This window comes from Balaenoptera ricei, chromosome X (assembly GCF_028023285.1).
Source record: "Balaenoptera ricei isolate mBalRic1 chromosome X, mBalRic1.hap2, whole genome shotgun sequence".
NCBI lineage: Eukaryota > Metazoa > Chordata > Mammalia > Artiodactyla > Balaenopteridae > Balaenoptera > Balaenoptera ricei.
Window position 1 is genome coordinate 27,901,828 of NC_082660.1, and position 22,586 is coordinate 27,924,413.

Below are 22,586 nucleotides of genomic sequence, written 5' to 3' on the forward strand. Positions count from 1 at the left end.
TGACAGGCAATACCATGACGATCTCCAAAGAGGAGATTTTTAAGAATCCTCAGGAATCTTTAAGAGTAATATTTACTATAGTTGATTTTCATTGTATGGGCTTATGTTGTGATGTTACCATATTCTCAACATGGTTCGTTTATTTACTTATTTATTTTGTTCATTTAGGCCCTTACCTTTCTTGAAACAGCAAAGAAACTTCAGTCATAAAGCACTTGGGCCATGTATCGAAAAGCACACTGGCATTCAAACTTCTACATGATAAAATACATTAATAAGGGAATCTGTTCCAAAATTTCTAGCTTATATATTTTTCTCACCTATAAATGTTTTAAAGGAAATTATCTTTTCCCAGTACTATAAATTTTCCAACTAATGGTGTAAATTTTATATGGAACAAATTGTTCTGGCCTTCCATTCAGACAGTGTACAGTTGACTATATCCCTGGCGACACTAGTGCTTATTACTGCAAGCAATCTTATCTAAAAGTGAAGAGGAGGAATCCATGTTTTCATCATTTAGTTTGTTTACGCCTGAGGTTTAGAACCATTCCAGAGCACTGTTTGTCAGATCTCTTTGAAGTGAACAAAATATTTTCAAATGCTGCAGATTTTTTTCCTGTGGAGTGTACAAAAACAAGCAGATTCCCTTATATACTCAATGTTGACATATTTGGTGCTTAATCTTGTTACATTGTCAGGCAAGCCACAGACCAGGTAATAAGGGCTTAATATACTTGAGACATCAGTGTTCATTCTATAGCTTACTTTTCTGAGTTATACCATTATATAATGAAGTTTCTTTGGTTTTAAGCAACAAAAATAATCCCATTTTGCTGATGTTAAACAGAGTTTATGTGGAAAACTATCAGGGGCTAGGTTTTCCAATGGGCCAGAACCAAGGCTGTCTTTAAGGCCCCAAATGGAAATCAGTAGTTGGGACAGTCAGAACATCCTTGCCCACATCTCCCACACCAGGGAGGAATGAAATTACAACCACTGTTGATCTTTATTTCTCTGCCCAAGATTTACACTGGTTTGGATTGGGTCATGTGCCCACCCCTTAGTTGGGGGAGGACAGAGCCATTGTTCACAGCCCACCAGACTGCATTCAATAAAGAAGTAATTCCTCAAAAAACTGTTGGGTGCTTTTAGGGAGAGGAAATTGATGCTGGCCTACCAAATCCAACACATTTCTGGTCCAACCGTAATTTTTTTTGGCAGAAGAACTCTTATTAAATCGTAATTTACTTAATTCCTCCTCCTCTCCCCTGTGTCAACGTCATAACCGGCTAAAAGTTTCCTTCTGTTCTCTGTTAGTTTAACTCTTACTTGATGTAAATCCCCACACTTGGAGAAAAGAAAATGAAAGAAAGTAGACCTGGGAGGTGGAGAGCTTCTTTCAGGCACTGAGGTTCCATGGGGATTTGGGGCAGGGGGCAGTTACCGCAGGGTCACCTGGAGCTGAGGGAAACGCTCCATGTTGCCAAGGTGTCTTCTGGGACTTGGAGAGGGACATCCGGGGAAACTCTAGACACCAGGGAAATTGCAGCACTGCAGCTAGCAATCCCTGTCCAAGGGAAGGAAAGATTCCCCACCCCTGACTGCCTTCAGCTGCTGCCTGCCCTCAGGGCTCTGAAAAGGTTTGGGAAGAGATGTCCATTGGGGTGCCCGGCAGCTGCCACTGTTCAGAAGGGGAGGAGATTGCCCACCACCAAGAAGGGGAAGGAGTCCTTGCTCTGCAACCCCATCAAACCTCTCCACATTCTAAGTAGGGAAGGATTCCTGAGACGGGTGCTCCAAACATAGCGTGGAGGCAGGGTGCAATTTTGCATGAAAATCTCTGAGGTTTCTCACTTTCCTTTTATGATTTTCCAATGATAAAGTTCGTTTTGGCCTCATTATTGGAGGAATTTAATAGAGAAATTATGTTTTTATTTTAGGAAGTATAATCTGAGTAATCTTTCCAGCCCTGCTCATTAATTAAAACCATAGGATGTCTTGTAAATAAGTTCATTTATATCACTTTTTAAAATTAGATTCCACAGTCAACTTATTTACAGAGCAGAAACAGACTCTCAGATTTCGAAAACAAACTTATGGTTACCAAAGGGGAAATATGGAGGGGGGCGTAAATTAGGAGCTTGGGATTAACATACACTCACTACTGTATATAAAATAGATAACCAACAGGGACCTACTATATGGCACAGGGAACGCTACTCAATATTCTCTGATAACCTAGATGGGAAAAGAATCTGAGAAAGAATGAATATTAAAAAAAAAAAGCATACGATGTGTTCCTAATACATTAGTGAAAACTAAACAGAACAAAACATCAGAGAAAGGTGGTCGTTCACTCTTACGGTACCCTTTGATGTTATAAAACTTTAAGAAACAAGTTAGGAAGTATTGTGGAGGAGAAGAAATTATCTTGGTTTGATAGATAAAACAGTTTCCTGGAGAAAGAATTATTTGAAATGGCCTTGAAAAGTAGACAGAATTTTAACTATCAGATGGAACTTTGAGAAGACCGACGCAACATGAGAAAAGACTCAGAAAGTAGGAGAGTTCTTTAGAAAAGTGTTAAGCCTTTTAAAATATTTAAATGAACTCAACTGCAACAAATGGCACGTGGCCAGAAATATTTGTTGATTTGTGTTTTGACTTGTTTGGGTTTTTTTTTTATATATATACCAAAAAACTGCACATATTTAACGTACACAGTTTGATGAGTTTTGACATATGCATATACATGTGAAACCATCACCAAAATCAAGGTAATAGTAGACATATCCATCACCTCCAAGAGGTTCCTTGTGTCCCTTTGGGTTTTTTGGTTTGTTTGTTTTTGTGGTAAGAACGTTTAATGTAAGATCTATCCTCAACACATGTCTAAGTGCACAGTATAGTATTACTGACTATAGGCACTATGCTGTAGACCTCTAGAACTAATTCACCTTGTGTAACTGAAACTTTATACCAATTAAATAACAACTCCCTATTTCCTCCTACCTGACAGCTCCTGGTAACCACTGTTGTACTCTGCTCTTATGAATTTGACTGTATTAGATAGCTCATATAAGTGGAATCCTGCAGTATTTGCCCTTCCATGACTGGCTTATTTCATTTATAATAACGTCCTCCAGGTTTATCCACATTGTCACAAATGGCAGGATTTCCTTCTTTTTTAAAGCTGAGTAATATTCCACTGTATGTATTTCTTTTTCCATTCATCTGCCGATGGACAGTAGCCCGGCTAGTTCAGTAGATAGAGCATGAGACTCTTGACTTGTTTTTTTATAAGTGGGTTTAGGTATCCCAAAGATGAGGCCAAGTTTTTTCTGATGATCTGAATTGGTGACTTGTACATTTCCAGGGTAAGAGAAGAGACCTTAAAGCCTTGCCATTCCTAAAGTGTCTAAAAACTACTGAAAGTCCTCTAATTTATATTTTAATTTGTTAACTGAAATGAATACCTCTGGAATAATGTGGGGAGCAGTGCAGGGTGCCTCCAGGAAAGAGAGAACTTTCACTTAACCTTTTGCATATCTGTATTTTGAAGGAAAGAGGTATTAACCAATGAAAGGCCTCTCATAGGATTTTGCCTCCTCAGATTTGGGCAAATAATCTAGCCTTGAGAATACTGATGTCTGGCATATATATGCTAAGTAAGTGTTTGTTGAGTAAATACATGTCCTCTATTAAGAAGGAACTGATGATGGTAAAAATGCCATCAACACAACCTGGTCAAAATTATTCAATCTAAATGGCCTAGCACTAAGGTTTGTGTCTTTCACAGATTTGCCAGTTCAGTTAACAAAGGGCATTTACTGGTGAAACAAAAATGGGTGTGAGAAAATTAAATATTTTCAAACAAATAGTCAAACTTTTTAATATACTTTTTCAGACTTATTCAACTTTCTGCTCTACTTTGCCCTTGGCTAGAGTAAAATCATTGATAAAAATTGGAGGTGCATGGCACAGGGAAGAATAAGGAAAGTGTAACGGAAAATGATTTATTTCTATTTATTTCTTGAACTACGTTCAAGTTTCCTAGTACCGTCTAATTTGTATCTTTACCTTTCTTTGATATCCACATCTTGATGGTAATAAAGACCAAGGTTTTTCATAATTTAACTTGCCATCAGCATACATTGAAATCACAGCAGAAAAAAAAATACACGGTGGCATCAGAGGAGGAAGCCTTGTGCATAACTCAGAGGAACTCAAGCAAAGAGAATGTAATTGCATGCTGAAATCAAAATGCTTATTGATCTGCAAATCCTTACCTACATACAAAGAGAAAAAAAATGTTTTGAGAACAAAGGACACCCAGTCCACCCAGTTATAATTTCCTGGCATTTTGTTGGCATGTGTATGAAATGATGACTGAGGGAAAGGCCCCACCTACATGGTTTTCTATGTACCTTGTGTGCATCCTTGGAGATTGACTTTTCTTCAAATCGTTTTTCAGCATAACTTCAGATATCTTAGGATGAAAATTCATGGTCCTGGTTTTCAGCTTTCTCCTTATGAGAAAGTCAGCCTTTTAGTATTCTTTAAAGTTTATTGATATAAAATAACATAAAGAAGTAGGCCTCCCATGGACATATATACACTACCAAACGTAAAATAGATAGCTAGTGGGAAGCAGCCGCATAGCACAGGGAGATCAGCTCGGTGCTTTGTGACCACCTAGAGGGGTGGGATAGGGAGGGTGGGAGGGAGGGAGACGCAAGAGGGAGGAGATATGGGGACATATGTATGTATATGTATAACTGATTCACTTTGTTATAAAGCAGAAACTAACACACCATTGTAAAGCAATTATACTCCAATAAAGATGTTAAGAAAAAAGTAGGCCTCCATTCATGCACACAGAATTTAAACTTGGCATACAATAGATCATGCTTCAAGTTATATTTCCTAGAACACTCTGTTAACTTGCCTATAACAATTTTTGGTGCATCTTATCTAGAATAAAATTTTCTAGACTTTAGTTGTTCATTATGTATGTCCAGATATAGGGAGGAAAAGAAATACCACCAGTAATTTGAATAGGGAAGATTAACATAAAGAATTAATAATGAATAAAAGAGAGTTAAACACTAAATGGGGTAAAAGAAGACTTGAAGGGGTCTAGGGATAGCAAGTTTTAAAACAAATAATTACAATATCTAGGGTGAGGAGAGTTGACAATGTAGGAACAGTAACTTAGCAGAGGGTCCTCCCAAGACTGAGGTTCAGACCTCTTCAAAGAGGGCAGGGGCAGGCATCCTCCATGGTCAGAGAAACTTGCCAGAGGCCACAGATCACAGCTGGTGGGCCACTGAGTGGGGAGGGTGTGGCTGGTGAGTGAAGCTGACTGGAGCTGATCCACGAGAGTCACTAGGCTCCCGTGCTGAATAATAAGAAAGGAGGACCAGATCTGGAAGGAAAGTGTCTTCCTGCTGCTATTGCCTGGCAGCGTCCCTTAAGTTTTTTCTATTGTTGAAGTCAACATTGTGCCACTGGCAAAAGAGAAATGTTTATAGGGTGTGCCTGTGATATCACAGATCAAGGCAAAGAATTTGGGGTTAAGTGTCAGAAGGTGATTAACTGGCACACTCACATATATGATTAATCTAATTTAGGTGTCCAAGGGTTTTTTTTTTAATATAATATCTAATATAACATGTATATGTTTTCTGTCATCCTCTCACTCAAGAGTAATAATTCTTAAAATCCTAGAAGCCCAGAAGATAACCCACGTGAGTAAAATAGAATATATATGACAATAAGTAGTAGTATGAATTGTGGTGAAGCAAAAAGAATATGCCTTACCTCCTAATAGTGATCCAATTCATATAAGTATATCTGCAGTCTGCATACAGGCCCCATAATACTGTGTTAATAATTATAAAACTAAATAGTGAAACTGTCTACAAACCAGTGGATTTACTTTCATTTTGATATTTTTGGTATGGACAGTGAGAAATACCATTCTCTAATTATGGAACCACAGATTCAATCAGTCATCCAATTGATTAGAAGGATTTATCTATCATTCATCCACTGTTTAAATGTTGTCCTGTATAAGATGCCCAGGTAAATAATTTCTAGTATTTAACCAGATATATGTATTGATATGAGTGGTTTGGGGGCTAATTAAAAGTAATCATTTTATCTTGTAGCAGGAAGAAAGGAAGCCAAAGAAGCAAGTTTTCATGTATTTTATATTCTACACGTTATGCCTAATTTGAATTAGGATTCATTTTCCACATTGGCAATTCCCTTATTTATAATTTAAAAAGCAATGATAATAGTAGCATTGGACTCATTACAGTTGCGTCGTGGAGGTAGGAAAGAAAGAACCACTTAAAGCATTGTAATTACATCAACGTTATTAAAACCTCTACGTGTGTTTTTAAATGTCAGAATCCTAACATTAAATACCTTTCTGCACTGAAGCATGAAATGGCTTCAAAGTCCTTAGCTAAACAAGAATTGTGACTAAATTAGTAAGGGTAAAGGCTGGTCCTGAGAGCATCAAAAAGATTTGGCTATAAAGGAGAGAAGCATGTCTTACAGAACCATACGTTTGGTATTTTCCAAGTGGACCATATTTCATGTGACTTCTTCTTTTCAGTTAAGGCGACTTGTTAAACATAGAATTAAATGTACTTTACATTTTATATCTTCATAAGATTTTTCATATAAATGTGTACAAACCTGCAACTCTCCTTGTCATACCTTGGGTCCCAATTTCTGGTCTGGAAAACGTGTCCACTGTAACTATACAATGGCAACACCACAGCCAAAAACCAAAAGTAGTCTTAGGTACCTGGATTTTAAAATAAGGTATATTAGATGTATTCTATAAAGTGTCACAAATGTACTTACTTCTATTTAGCTCCTGCAGCTAAGTTGGAGACAGTGTGGTGTGGTGGTAGAAACTCAGATGCGCTCATCATACAGGACTACTTTCAAATTCCAGCCATGCCTTATGCTAGTGATGGGGGCCTGGGAAAGATACCCAATCACTGAGCCTTGACTTAACTCATTTGGGAAGATAGTATGGATTTAACTTGTAGAGCTATTGTAAGGATTGAAAGATATACTCCTTGAAAAGCACTCAAAACAGAGCTTGGTACAATAAATAGTTCTTTTACTTGAAATACACTATGTTTTTTAAAAAATTAATTAGTTTATTGATTTATTTGGCTCTGTTGAGTCTTAGTTGCGGCATGCAGCATCTTTGTTGTGACATGCGGGATCATTCATTGTGGTGCATGGGCTCTTCGTTGCGGCTCGTGGGCTTCTCTCTAGTTGTGGCACACAGGCTCTAGAGCGTGTGGGCTCAGGAGCTGCGGCGCATGGGCTTAGTTGCCCTGTGGCATGTGGGATCTTAGTTCCCTGACCAGGGATCGAACCTGCTTCCCCTGCATTGGAAGGCAGATTCTTAACCACTGGACCACCAGGGAAGTCCCTACTCTATGGTTTTTTGTATCCATGAAATAAGAGTAAAACAATGTAATAATTTAGACTATTTTACGTAAATTTGACATTTTATATTATGAATTTATTTTCCCCCTTTCCCTGCTTATTTTGTCCCCCATCCTCTGCTATTTGCTACCTTCCTATTTCTGTTCTACTTATTTTTACATTTTGTTTTCTGTAGACCATCTTGCATCTTTCTCTAATCACTTAAAGCACTCTTAAAATATCTGCCAGAACTTTTGGTCTTCTGCTCTAAAATTGGGCATATGGTTTGATGAGATTTTCTGACCTCAAACGTTAGGTTCAGGGTTAGACATCACCGATTACTCATACAGACAAGAATAGAATAGAAAAGAGTTGAATTCAGCACTATTGATCAGTAAGACTTCCATAAAAAGAAATGAACAAGTCTGCCCAACTCTCTGGTATTGTTACTTTAAAACACTAAATGGTGGCTTCTTAAATCCATACACATAACTTAGTAACTGATGTGATAATGCCTGAGTTTACTATTCTAAAGAATTTGTAGATGACTGTTTATTGGTATATTTCTCTTCAGAGCAGTATCTCACTCACCTTCACTTTAGTGGTCATGTTTCATCATACCTCATGTAAATGCAAGATGAAATTAAGTCAAAATGAAAAGAAATTTCAGTGCTACAGGGGACACCATCAACCGATGATAGAAAAAGAGGGCAACAAAAGAGTGAGATCACTGCAACCACTCGGACAGAATTTCTAAGTAGGCATTCAGGTTCTGTGGCTTCTATCAAAAGACCTTCTTCTACCTATTGTCAGGCCTTCTCGCTTGCCCCCCACCTCAATCATTCTACCAACCTCTTACATCCAGATCTAAATTCTCTAACAAGATTAATCCAAAAGGTCTCTTGTTTTTCAGTAGAGACAAACTGTCATTTATTCACTGCACCTCTTAGTGATTAGTATTATTTGGAAGGAAGGAAGGAGGGAGGGAGGGAGGGAAGGGAGGAAGGAAGGAGGAAAGGAAGAAGGGAAGGGAGGAAAGAAAGAAAGAAGGAAGGAAGGAAGGAAATCTAACTTAGTAATTCTAAGGTGTGAACTTCTCTGTTGGTATTAGTAATTTAAAAGAATATTATAAGCCAAACTAATCTTTACAGATAGTATCAGCACCTCAGTGAAGTATACACTTGAACCCCAGAACTACCTTTCCTGTGCTGAATGTGGACTTTCATCCATCACCTGATGAGAGAACATTTGGAGCTTTCTTACGACAGTGCTGCTTGCCAACCAACACTTGCATTTCTAAAGTTTTGCCATCTTAGTGTGCCCATCACAGTGTTTGTGAAATATCTAAATAGTTTCTTGCACTTTGCCCTTATTATTTTATAAGAAAAAGAATTTTAAAACAGGAAAATGGAAAAGAAGAAGGTGAGGGTCAAATTTAATACAACTGAGACAGAGATTGAAATCATCATGTGTACCAAGAAAAGACTCCCATTGGACTTACATGCGGATCGTAGTTCAACTGTTTAGGAAAGGAACGTTAATGAATGCCCATTAATAACTGGACGTTAAAATAGGATTCCGTCGCAAGTTTCTGTTGAGGCACAAAGAAAACAAGATGCTGAATGAGGTTTAAAATCACCATGCAAGAACTGCAAGGTTGACGTGATTGTTAATCCCTCACCCACATCAAGCGTATGAAAGTATGGAAGTCGGAAAGGAGACAGAAATGTTAGGGAGCACCATTTGCGTGCTGAGGGCAAGGCAAAGGTGGAGTGGCGGAGGTACTTCCCATTTCAAGGTAAGTCAACAAAGGACTTTAAGGGGACGACTTGGAGAATTCATCTGTGTCCACTGCAGTTTGGGGAGTATCAGGGATTGGTGTCTGACTCTCACCTGGAAATCTAAAGTAGGTAGAACACGGAACGGCAGAGTACAGAACAGGGGGCCGGGTTGGGCAGCCTACACGCTCCAAGTTTGCCAAAGCAGAAGCTGTTTCCCTCGTAAAGGGGGAGGGGCAAGACAGCGCGAGAGCGGGAGCGCACACGGCTGCTTCCACAGGTTCAGCTTACGTCCTGCCCAAAAGAGTTGCCTAGTGGAGTGAAAAGACTTAGTAGAAGGAGCTGGAGAGAAAGAAAGAGATCTGGGGACTGGGGAACGAGAAGCAAGACCAGAAGGAATATACAAGTAGTTACAGAAGAGAGATCCCAAGAGATCTGGGATGAGAGAAAGGTGGAGGAAGTTCTCCAGATAATCTATGCAAGTGCCCACGAGGTAAGAGGAGTTAACGCTAAACATCTGCCGTGGCCAGAGAAAAGTACAGAGCGAGGGGCATCAGCCCGGTGAGAACTCTTCTCCCTTTACCTCTTCCTCCTTGACGTCTTCCAACCCCATGGGCATCTGCAAGTGTAGGGAGCAAGATGAAGAAGCAGGACTAGACCTACAAGGTGGGGGGATGTTAGAAGCCCCTGCTCTCCCACTGCAGGCACTTAACTTGCGAAAGCCTTAGTCTGGGAAAAATGAGCTATTAACCTGCAGTGGTTCTGAATCAGTAATCAATGAACATCCCCTCTGTCGGAGGAGCCAGTGGATAGAAATTAGGGGTGCAATGAATTTGGGAAAAAATAGTTATAGTTATTTTCATTAAACTCTAACTGAAATTTAGCCTCTCCTTTAATTATGAATGCACATAACACAGCACAGTAGTATTAGCAGTGTCCGTGCAGGAAAGAGTTGACCTGGCAAGCTTAAGAGTGCTATCCTTAGAAAGGCCTGCATGCAACACCGGCCCTTGGCTAAATCTGGGAAGTACCATTTCAGGAGTATTCCTACCCTTCCCTAAGTGATAAAGGTGGTTCACTGTGCCTAGGTTGTTTGTGCAAACAATGTGGCTTATGCTGAGTTCCTGATTTCCTGCCGGGAGTCTGGAATTTTGGTACATGCTAGGTAGAGGGTTGTTCATGTGACCAGCCCCTAACAAAAACTCCAGCGATGTCTGGAATGGGCTTCCCTGGGAAAAAAACGTTACACACATGTTGCTGATTTTTGTTGGAGTGGGGTGGGGATGAGGCGGGCAGGAAGGGGGAAGAGTGCACCCTGAATGACCCCTCATGGGAGAGAGAGATTATAATGAAGCCTTATGGATTCCACCCGACTCTGCTTGTGTCTTTCCCCCCTTTTGATTCAACTGTGTGTCTTCACTCCATCGCTATAGATCATCTTAGCTGTGATGACAACTACATGCAAGTGCTGTGAGATCATCTAGCGAATATTTGAATGTGGGGTGGTCTTGGGGGCCTCCAACACAATGGTGGAATTTGCTAGAATGACTCCAACTCACTGAAATTTAGCTACAGTGTTATTTGGGGAGAAAGAAGGAAAGAGAGGGAGGCAGGGAATGCCGAAAGCCCGCTAGCTGGGTGGCTATAGTGAGGTACCCATAGTATGAAGCAGCATCTGAGTGGCTGTTCGTGGTCAGAGGTAAAAGCTTCCTATGGAATGTCAACATGATAGATCCATCCCTAGAGTTTGCTCACTGCATCCCCCAGGCTGCTTTTGGTCATGCACGCTAAAGTGAGGGAAAGAATAGCTGCAGCCCAGGTGATGACTTGTTTTTCTCCGTCCCGCCTCTGGGCAGGGGGAGAAAGGGCCCTAGCATAGAAGTGAGTTTATAGTTGCTCTCTCCTCTAAGTGGGAGGGGGAAAAAAAAAGGCTAAATCTGTTCTGAGGGATGGAGCAAGGCTATAGATAAACCAGAGGAAGAACCACTCTAGCCCTTTTTTCAGCCTATAGCTGCTACTGCAGCTTGCCCCTCCCTCTTCCCTTGCACTCCAGCTGGGTTCTCTGGGCAGCTGTGATGTGAAGGGTGTAAATGGTGAATTTACTGCTAGGGCTTTAAGTAAACTTGTCAAGAGAAAGAAAAGGAATTTTAAATCACAGCTTTGCGTTTTGTAGCTATTGCATCTGGATGTATGGTAAAAACTAATGTAAAATGGTATATGCTTTTAATTTCATAAATGCTAGAGGGGTCATCTCAACCAGGGAAAACAGCAAAGGAAAAAAAAAAGTGTTAATGGAACACAGCTCCCTTGCTTTCTGCCACAGGTTGGCAGATTGGAATTGAAGCTCTTAGTACTGGAAACAAGTCTCCATAACTGATGATTTTACGTATTGGAGCCTTTGGGAAAAGGGAACCAGTGTCCAGATGAAGATACATACTTAGAATTTTAGACAGCAGTTTTTATTTTGCTAATGATCGCTTGTAAAATCAGATTCCTGACCCCTTAGGGGCTGATGATTTTCTGCGCTGATGTGTTTATTTTTGCTTGGGTCAATTTGGACTCTAAGTCTGACAAGGTGGAAAGTGCTTGGGAAAACCTGGCTTGTCACTTGGACTTGGCACACAGGTGTCTGGCCCTACAGCGTCTCGGCTTTGCTGCTGCTGAGGACAAGCTGCTGGCATTTTTGATATGCTGGACTCACAGATCCTAACTGCCTGGACCCGATTTCAGCTAAAACCTGATACTGCCTGCTACGGGCTGTTTCATTGTCAGCGCTGAGCTGTGTTCAGCTGAAAGCAGGCACAGGCTCAGTGAAGGGAACTCAGACTCTGGAGCTGCCGGACATTTATTTAGGACACCCCTCTGTGGGGCCCTAGCTCTGAAAACGTCTGAATGCTGGCTGGACCATCTGGATCACTTGCAGGTGCCCTAGGGTAGGGGTTGTTCTCCAGTGGAGCCATTTGAGATAGAGTTGCAGATGGGCTCTGTAGTCCCGATGCAGAGCGTGACTGCAGTCCTCACTTGTGACTCCTGCTGAAAGCTGGAGTTGTGTGTGTGGGGGGTGCTCCCGGGGACCCCTCTGCCCGGCTGGCAGATCAGACTCTGGAACCCCTGTGCGGGGTGGCTGTAAGGGGAGATGCCTGAGTGCTGTTGTGTTCTGCTTTCCCAGGTTAGTTGCCATTTGCAACAGTGGACTGACGGCCTGACTCTACTTCCCTCACCTTTCTCCTGCTGTGCAGGCCTTAGGAAGGCCCTTGGATCATTCAGTGCAGCAGTCTTCAGAGAGGCTTTGACCTTTTCTAGGCTGCTCATCAGATAAATGATCAGGACAGGAGGCATGGGGGAAGGAGGGATTATCTAAATCCATTTTTTTCAGATGTCGAAAAATCAGACTTTTGTTATCGAGCAAGGGCTCATGTGCCCATGGCACAGAAAGCCAAACTCTGACAGCGGGTGTTTGCAGCAAAGTAAGGGTTTATTTGTAGGGTGCCAAGCAAGGGAGTGGAAGGCAAGCCTCAGATCCACTCCAGCTTGGTCTTTGAATTAGGCATGTTTTAAAGGGGAAGGACAAAGAGGCTGGGATTAATCATCGTCTTGTGACATTTCTGAATCGGGGTTTCGGGAGCCAGGTGGTCCATGGCTTGGGGGTCTGTGAGCTCACCTTGCCCTGGAGAAACAACCTGAATTTGTACATTATTATATCTATAATAGCAGTTTTAGTACACTAATGGTGTTATTGACAACAGCACTTTTAGTCATCTGACTGTGGTTGATTTGTGTTCAGTTCGCACAGGATTGAGGTCAGAGGAGACAAGAAAGGGAATAAAGTTTTGGATAGAGAGATTAATCATAAACTTGGTAAGGAAAACTTGGTTTTAGGGAGGCTCGGTTTCAATTTCACCCTGACCAGTTCCTGAATATGACGTGTCTTTTTGGTTCAGTTCTAAAAAATGTTATTCTGTGAAAAAGCTTGTGTCCCTCTTGCAGACAAAAGGTCTGGGCCAAAGAGAAATGATTAGGAAAAATTGTAAAGTTAGGATTAGTGAATAGGACTCACAGATTTTGTAACAACAGAGAAAACAACCAAAACACCCTTGGCTCCTGGGTAGGCACGGGGTGGGGTTGGGGCATTCATGATATTTGTTTTTCAACACTGCTTCTGGAAGCTTTAGGCTCTTTCTGTAGAAGAATGTTCCTTCATTCTGCCTTGCAAGCTGCTGTGGGAGCGCGTCGGCTTCAGATGGACAGCCAAACCCAGATCGTGTATAACTGCCTGTGAGACAGCGGAGGCTGGCCAGCTCCTGCCGTCCCTGCTCACCACCTCCAAGTGCAGTTCACCCTTGGCAGGTGATGAACCAGTGTCGCTGGCAGAACTGTTCGGAATAGACTGCCTCAGGCAGTCCTCCTGAAAGCAAGGACTGAACTGAATGACTCGGGCCAGATTGAGAGCCTGAGGACAGGAGGCACCATGGTGGGAAGCCACACTGGGGGCCCTGTGAGCCTATGCTGCCTGCCCAACGTGTGTCCTGCGTGGAGTGCCCGAACATCGGAAACTCTTTGTTTCCAGTGTGCCCTCGGGGACTGTACTTCTTGGATGTGTGCCCTGACTATTCTGACACTGCCTCAGCCCTGCCAAGGCTTTGGGTCAGTCTCATCTTACTGGCCAGAGCTCTGCAGGGCCCTGAATTGATACCTCTGGCCAGGTTAAAAAAAAGAAGAAAAAAAAGGTTCATACAGAAAGTTATGGAGGAAGGCACTTGGTTTTCTAAGATAGACCTTTGTGGCTAATGGGATGTGTTTTAACGGGCTTTGTGAAGGACCCGTACAGAGCACCACTGAAATCAATTCTGCAGGTTGACCTCACCCTGATATTCTCCTGACCATAATTCTGTAAAGACTCCTTGCCCAAGGGCCAAGGGAGTGGATTGCGAAGACGAGTTCACATACCAAGAGTGAGACTGCTGTCCTTGGAATGGCCTGCTTGCAAGGTTGACCCTTGGCTGACATCTGGGAACTTCAATTTGGGGAGTGTTCCCGCCCTTCCCTAATTAACTCGAAAGAGTGGCTCACTGGGCCTAGAGTGTTTGTGCAAACAAGGGGGTTTATGCTGAGACCCTGCTCCCTTTCTGTGTGTTTGGAATTTTGGTACATACTAGGTAAAGGGTGCCCATGTGACCAGCCCTCAACTGAAACCCTAAACTGTGAGTCTCAAAGGGCTTCCCTGGGCAGAAATATCACACCCATGTTGTTGAATTTTTATTGCTGAGGAATAACGTGCTTGTGACCCCCCATGGGAGGGGGAGAGGAAAGGGAACCCTGCACATGGATTCCTCCAGACTCTGCCTGTGTCTTTTCCCCTATGATCTGGCTGTATATCCTTACCATATCTCTGTGATGAGTCTTAGCCCTGAAGACAACTATAGGCTGAGGCCCACGAGACCTAGCAAATCCCTGAGTGGGGTGTTGACCTTGGGGTCCCCCAACACAGTCACTAATGGAAATCTCAAATATTTTCTTATCACATTATAGACGTAGATTATTTTGAAGTTTCAATTCTATTGATCACTGCCTTGAAATTTAGATATTAGACCTGCCACCAGATAGGATTTTGTGTTGATAAAGATGTATATCATTATACCACATTTCAAAATATTTTTAAAATTTAACATTTTTTTAATCGAAGTATAGTTGATTTATCAAATGGATGGACAACAAGGTCCTACTGTATAGCACAGGGAGCTATAGTTAATGTCCTGAGATAAACCATAATGGAAAAGAATATTAAAAAAGAATGTATATATACGTATAACTGAGTCACTGCTGTACAGCAGAAAGTTTAACTATTTTTTTTTATAAATTTATTTTTGGCTGCGTTGGGTCTTCGTTGCTGTGCGCGGGCTTTCTCTAGTTGCGGAGGGCGGTGGCTACTCTTCATTGCGGTGCGAGGGCTTCTCATTGCGGTGGCTTCTCTTGTGGAGCACGGGCTCTAGGAGCATGGGCTTCAGTAGTTGTGGCACGTGAGCTCAGTAGTTGTGGCGCACGGGCTTAGTTGCTCCACAGCATGTGGGTTCTTCACGGACCAGGGATCGAACCCATGTCCCCTGCCTTGGCAGGCAGATTCTTAACCACTGCGCCACCAGGGAAGTCCAAGTTTAACATTTTTAGTACTATCCTTTGACATAATTCATTTTCTTTGTAATCCTAAGTCTTTTATTTGCTGCATTATGCTGAGAGACTGATTCTGAGATGTCCATAGGATTCATCAGACTGCCCAAGAGGTTTGCACAAAAGAAATTTCAAGACTCCTTGCAATGGGTTATTACCCTAGACTAGATGTGTTAATCACTGATGGGCAATTTATTACCTATCAGTGAATAAACATTTAGTGCCCTAAATTTTATCTGGGGACAAGGAAGAACTAGTTCTACTGATTGCATTTAAAGGGGCAGCAGGGGGCTTCCCTGGTGGCGCAGTGGTTGAGAATCTGCCTGCCAATGCAGGGGACACGGGTTCGAGCCCTGGTCTGGGAAGATCCCACATGCCGCGGAGCAACTAGGCCCATGAGCCACAATTACTGAGCCTGCGCGTCTGGAGCCTGTGCTCCGCAACAAGAGAGGCCGCGATAGTGAGAGCCCCGCGCACCGCGATGAAGAGTGGCCCCCGCTTGCCGCAACTAGAGAAAGCCCTCGCACAGAAACGAAGACCCAACACAGCCATAAATAAAAAAATAAATAAATACAATTTAAAAAAAAAAATAAATAAAGCAAATAATTAAAAAAAAAAAAGGGGCAGCAGGAGCCAACGATAAAGTCACTTTATATTTCATACCATGCTCATTCAATGTGACAGTTACATATATAATGTATTTAAAAGGTGAGATATAATTGGGGGGTTTATAACGATGTTGATTTTTCTGGAACTATAGTGCCTCCTTATAGAATGTAAGTTTCTTGTTGAACTTTACTTACTGTGTACAGAAAAATCCCACACCAAAACTCTGAAAAATCTCCTACTTCACTTTCAGATGCTTCTCTGATCACAGATTTCCACTTGACTTGGTACAAAGACAGTATTCCACACAGCCAATGGGAGTGGAGAAGATAGAGCCAAGTCAACCTACAAAGATAATTTTTGTTTATGTTGCCTAGGTTTTTAATATTTTTTGAAGCCCTCCTTAAACCCTGATGAACCTTTTCGCAATCAAATTAGTGGTTAACACCTTAACATTATAAGTTAATGTTACAAATTTGATTTTGGCAGGTTCAATGGAGAGAGTGGCTAAACTTGTGAAAATAGCGTATGAGTGTAGTCCCCCTGCTTGTTCCTTAAAGATGTACAGAGATGTGTTACCTGTTGGCAAATGTTTTCCTTTGCAATGAAACAGTATGGAACAGAGGATTTTCTAATTGTTTGTAACTAAAGTTTTTCTTTAATTGAATACAAAAATACTATGCATGTAAAAATAATAAGAAAGTTTATTTTACTCTATTTTACACCCTTCTGCCCACAGCTCCTCATTTGTGCTTCATGGTGAACTGCACGTGTGTGGCCCCCGTGCCTTCATAACTTCGCACAGAGCATCTCTAGCATCATATCATCCATGGTGACTGGGCCGATGATGGGCCTGAAGAACAGTTCAGCCAGGACATTGGCATTGATGAATCTCAGCAGGAAGAGGGTGCTGTTCAGTTCGGCAAATCTGGCCTGGTGCCCCCTGTGTGTCACCCTGACGTGTTCACGGAGTATCCGCTGGGTTCCCCACTGAAGTCCCTGGATGTATTTCACGCACTGCAGACCTGGTAGGTCTGGAGGAGAAAAAGGGAGAAAAATCTCTTTGTTAGAAACAGCTCACTCTGAGCCCTTTGCTAGCTTTTTAAATAGATCCATTTCTGCCCCCTTCCCCAGTTAAAAAAGCGCTCAAGCTTCCTGGTTAAAAGTTCTTTTCAACAGCAAGGATAAAGTGCCAAACCACTTCTAAGGTTTCAGGAGCAATGCTTCCAAGAAGGAAATATCATGTAATTATTCTTATTTAATATTCACTATGTTTGTATGCTCACATTTGAAAACTGCTGGCCCTGAGCCAACAAATGCACACTTAATTCAGTATGACAGTAGAATATAGTTTAATGAATCATTGCTCCAGTTCACTATCTATGCACGTACAAAGAAATTAAAATTATTTCAAGAAGTGTGCACCTTTTACCTATGGGAAACAGGCCTTAGTATAAAGGCAAGAGGTTTTGCTAGGTAATATTTTACCATTCTCCTTTGAATTTCCCACCACTGTAATGATTACAGCCCATGGTGGTAAACTTCACAGCCACCAACTGTGACTGACAGTCTCATTTAAATTATTTGCGTGCAGGCTGATTTTAGTCTACAGTCCCATAATAATTTAAGAGATAACTCTGGCCACTTAGCTCATTGTACCATGATTTCTGTACTGGGGAGGTTTTTAGAAAAGTGATTCAAATGAGCATTCCAAAAGGTTCTTTAAAAAAAATAAAGCAGTCTTTGAAAGCATTGTCTTACAGCCATTAGAGGGTTAAAAAGTAAACATGAAAACATGGATTGCAACACGGTACAAAAGTTGCTTTTCAAATAGAGATTGCGTGACCTTCTTGCAGTACAATGTGATATCCAAGTAAAACTGAATGAAATGCAATGCAGGAAAGATTAAACGCCTCTAAGTTTTATAAAGAACGTGGTAAGAGGAGGCTGCTTTTAAAAGTCCTTTGATCCTCCATGATACTAATATTACTGTAAAATTCTTTAACTTGTATTTAAGAAATTACCAATTTACCATTTGGTTTAAATGATGTTGATTATTGTAATCATTTTCCTTCCCTTTTTCTACAAAAGCCAACAGAAAAGTGTTTTAAAAGCATCATGCTAATCGTCACAGAGTAACAGAACCAGCCAGTGTTCTTTCAAAAAAAATAATAGCAATAGGCGAGTCATTTCTAGTACAGGCAAGTATCAAATCTGATAAATGAGAACAAAAATACAGCAACATCGCTAATCCATATTCCAATTCTGATTACCTCAGTCCACGGATTACCATCCCCTACTACCTACAGCTCATTATCCAGGCTTGAGACCCAATTTTATCGCACTTGGATTCCATTCATGAGGGTAAGAAGAGGCTTGTGTGAAACCACCAGAAATCGGAAGCTCCACCAGGTCTAAATTCATGGCTTATTAAAACTTCATCTTGTGAACTCCACTTTTCTCTGCTTTCATACCACACTCCTCTTTTCCCATCATCCACTAAAAGTGCCCCCCCCAAAAAAAGACTTGCCTTCAAAGTAAAATCAGGAAAGAGAAAAGGCAGATAGATGGACTCCATGGGAGGTGGGAGGGAAATGTTTAAATAAAGATCAGGGGATACAAAATGATAAACAGCAAAGAAAGGCCACACGCTTAGCAGGCATCACTTTTCCCCAGATGCAGGTATATTTATGTTTAAAGCACACCCAGCTTAGCTGGTTAAACTTATTTGAGAGAGGGTTCAGAAAAGCAGAGCAAGAATAATGGATGCAAAACAGGGCGGAGGGAAAGAGGGGAACTAGTGGAATGTAAACTTCTGAAAGCTGAGCCCTTGTCTTACCTTTTTATTCCAACAGAACAAAGCACATGGTAGGTGTCTAATAACACAGCTGAAGGAGCGAGAAAACACTGTCTTCCCAATGAACCACCTGAGGCACTTATTATGGATGCAGATTTGCTGACCCTGCACCAGAGCTACCGAATCAGAGCTTGTAGAGGAGGGGCCCGGAAAGACTTTGAACGACCGCCTTCCCCGCCAACACCACCAAGTGCACAGGCAAGTTTAGAAAACAATGATACAAGCAAAACGTAACCTATCATGATCACTGGGATGAGCTGAGGTCTCTTAAGTCCTGAAATGTGAGGTCTGAATGAATTATTATCCCATTAAATTCTGCTCTATACCCCTTCAAAAATGCTAGGCAGGAGGCAAGGACATGACCCCGAGACTCCTGGTGTCAGGAAAAAAGGATGTGGAGGGAGCATGATAAATACTCTCCCAACTCAAGCTGCCTGGAAACTTCCTGCCCACTTGTGACCCTTCTGGAAGGATGCTGGTTGAAGATGACTCTAGTAGTAGGATATACTCGAGACAAGGTGCTGGGCTGTCCAGGGAGATGTTCTCCAATGATTCGATTGCACTGTGTGGGGCAGAGTGTCCAGCACCCAACAGCCAACCTGAAAGTGTGGTGCAGCAGACATCCCCTTGGGCCCAGGAGACTGGAGACCCATGCTCCACAACTCACTGGCCATTTATTTTGGAGTAAGGTCACTTGGGACTAGACTACCTAACCTGCCAATGGGATGAGGAAAGGGTGAAGGGCAGAGGGGGTTGATTAGGAGGTCTCTAAGGCGTCTAAAGGCTCTAAAATACAGTGCTCCTGCGTTCAGTCCCTAACATGTCTTTCTCCTACCCCTTTGCTAACCTGATACTTACAGACACTTAGATGATGAGACAGTCCAGCTGCTTAGGACCATTAAAATGACCATTCAGAGACAAGACACATGAAACACTAAGTCCAGTGTCCTGTCTGACAGTGTCCCCAGGGGATGGTGTCTCTGTGGGTCCTTAACAAATGTTTCCTCTCTTGCCAGCCTTAATAGACTTCCTCCAACCAAAAGGTTCTAGTAAATTTCAGAGCTGGGTTTCAGAAAGAGACGTTGCAAAATTTGCAGCGAACACAAACTTTTATTTTTTTAAAGCTATGCTACTGGATTTAAAAGATTTGAGAAGGAATAGCCATGTCCCTGAAAGCACAAACTTTTCTGTAGTAACAGAAAGGTGTAGAGAGATTAAGTACAAACCTCGACCAAAACAAACCCCCTCCTCTCGGCTGAGTTTCTGGCAGCACCCCATCCACAAGGAATGGTTTCTGGAGCTCCCCCAACTCTGCTGAGTTTGTCATGATTCCTGACTTGTGCCCCCCAAACTCCCCTAACAATGAAAACTCTTCAAGTGTCTGTGCCAGGGGTAGGTACTGCCCAGTGCTTGTAGGAGCAGAGAAAAGCCAGAGCCGAGGCCGGCGCCCTTACCCGGGTTAAAGAGCACGGTCCCCTTGAGGTAGGCGTACTCCTTGGTACTGATGTCCAGGCTCCAGCACTTGGCGAGGAAGCCCTTGATGGCTTGGACCTCGGCGGCCAGTGGCAAATGCTCGGCCTCCGGCGGCAGTACCAAATGTGGCTGCGGCTCGTCGCCCTCGGTCTCCCGCCGCCTGGTGGTGAGGATCCTCTGCAGCAGGCTGGGTTCGGAGGTCTCTACCGTCTCAAAGTTCAAGCGGTCCTGGGCCAGCTCCAGCATGAGTAGCGGCGCCCAGCAGCTGCGCACCAGCACCAGCTGCTGGTCCAGGGGCAGCACCTGGAAGCAGGGCAGGTACTTGACGAAGCGCAGCGTCTTCAACAGGGCCGCCGAGGCTGCCTCGCAGACCACCTGTGGGCTCTTGAGGGCCACCCGCCGCTGCGCGCCGCACGAGGGGTCCCACCAGGGGGCCCCCGGCTGTGCCTCTGGAGCCACGTGCGTTTGCTTTGCGTTCGTGGGCACGTTGCAGAGGATGCCGCCCTGCGGCGGGTGGTCTTCACCGCAAAAGCAGCAGCGGCACGGGAGCGCCAAGGCCCGCCCACGCGGCAGCTCCTCTCCGCCCGCCAGCCTCTGCGCGCAGTAGGAGCGGTCCCACCACGCGCCCCACGGCCGCGCCTCAGGAGCTTCCGGAGCCACGTGCGTTTGCTTTGCGCTGGTGAGCAAGCTGTACAGGATGCTGCCCTGCCGCGGGTGGTCTTCGCCGCAAAAGCAGCAGCGGTACAGGAGCGCCACTGGCCTTTCACCTGGCAGCCCCTCTCTGCCCACCGGGGGCTCCGAGCCGCAGGAGCAGCCCCAGCACGCGCCCCCCGGCCGTGCCTCGGGCGCCTCCGGAGTCGCGTGCGTTTGCTTCGCGCTCATGAGCATGTTGTAGAGGATGCTGCCCTGCCACTGGTGGTCCTCGCCCGCCATGGCCCGCCGTGCCCGTAGCCCGGCTCTGTCCACTGGCCGCCGCCTGCGATCTATTTATACCGAGCGCGCACGCACGCACGCGCGTCGGCCGTCTCCGCCTGGGCAAAGGCGCGGAGGCGGGCGCGGCGCTCGGGTGTGTTAGCCCGTGACCTCGGCGGTTCAAAAGGGGCAGATGCTCCTTAACAGCTGAAAATGGAAGAGGAGCAGAGCCGTGGGAGCTCCCGGAAACTTCCCTCCTTGTCATTACACCCTTCCCTGCGTCTGGAAGACAGAGCTGAGCGCAGGGAGCAGGTATTTGGGGGCACTGTTCCAACTTTTTCCATTGAACCCCGGCGTCTAGTTTGCTGCCTTTACTGGGAGGGCAGGGGTACCGAAAAGGGGAAAAATCTATTTCTGTGCCATATTTGCAAACTTTCATTAAATGACCAAACTTTGTATGACTTATATTGTATATGGATAGGGAGGTCTCATTTTAAGGGACGTTGAAAAACATAGACCATGGACCAGCAGTGTCGGCGTCATATGGGAACTTGGTAGAAATGGCCAATCTCAGGCCCCAGCCAGACCTTCTGGCTCTGAACCTGCATTTTAACGAGGCTCACAAAGGATCTGCGTGCACCTTAAATGTTGAAAAAACACTAGTCTAAGGATGCTATCGTAAGCTTATTGTTTAATTCAAGTAATATTTATGAGCGCCCACTCTGTCGTAGGTGTTGTGTTAGAGAGCTGTGGGCAGCGACCAGGTTATAAAAGTGGCTAATATTTGGGAATATAATAATCACAAGGGGCTAAAAAGTTGCTACAGTGAGAACTTTGGATTCTTCTAGAGATATTATATTGGGTAGATGTGCAATTAACATTTCTTCTCCCACCGTTTCTAAGCGAATAATGAGAAGCACAGGTTTCAGGAAGCCTGGATCTTTTGTTCTCACTTGCCACACAGCCTCTTGCCTCGAGCCCCAGACAGGCAATGAGATCAGTGGGTAGCTCCACATCACCACCTGACCCTTGTGTAACTAGCTGTTTCACCAACCATCTGGTTAACTTGAAATCACAACCTTTTAGCCCTCAAATTTCTCATCTCTCAAATGGGAGGTTTATTTAGTGATCTCTTGGGTCCATGACTGAAAACATGGAGCAAGGAAGGGGGACTGGTGTGTACCAGCTGGTATAGGAGCCCACTTCTCTCTCTCTCTCTCTCTCTCTCCCTCTCTCTCTCTCTCTCTCTCTCTCTCTCTCTTAGTTTCTCTGAGACCTGGAATTCTGAGGATATGAGGAAAACCTAAGTGACGCTTATTTTGCATTCA

General features: G+C 43.4%; 1 protein-coding gene across 1 annotated transcript; it reads right to left on the bottom strand.

The window, feature by feature from the left end:
* Positions 1-16,702: 16,702 nt before the first annotated feature.
* On the bottom strand, positions 16,703-21,288 carry NR0B1 (nuclear receptor subfamily 0 group B member 1). Its single transcript, XM_059910965.1, has 2 exons — positions 20,328-21,288; positions 16,703-17,050 (listed from the first exon to the last, which is right to left on the bottom strand). The coding sequence occupies exons 1-2, from the start codon at positions 21,277-21,279 to the stop codon at positions 16,806-16,808; spliced, it is 1,197 nt and encodes a 398-aa protein (XP_059766948.1). The 5' UTR covers positions 21,280-21,288; the 3' UTR covers positions 16,703-16,805.
* Between the last annotated feature and the right edge of the window lie 1,298 nt (positions 21,289-22,586).

Coding starts and splice junctions, on each gene's coding strand:
- NR0B1 (XM_059910965.1), bottom strand. CDS start 21,279: ATGGCGGGCGAGGACCACCAGTGGCAGGGCAGCATCCTCTACAACATG. Junction 17,051..20,327: donor GACCGTGCTCTTTAACCCGG/GTAAGGGCGCCG, acceptor TTTCTCCTCCAG/ACCTACCAGGTCTGCAGTGC.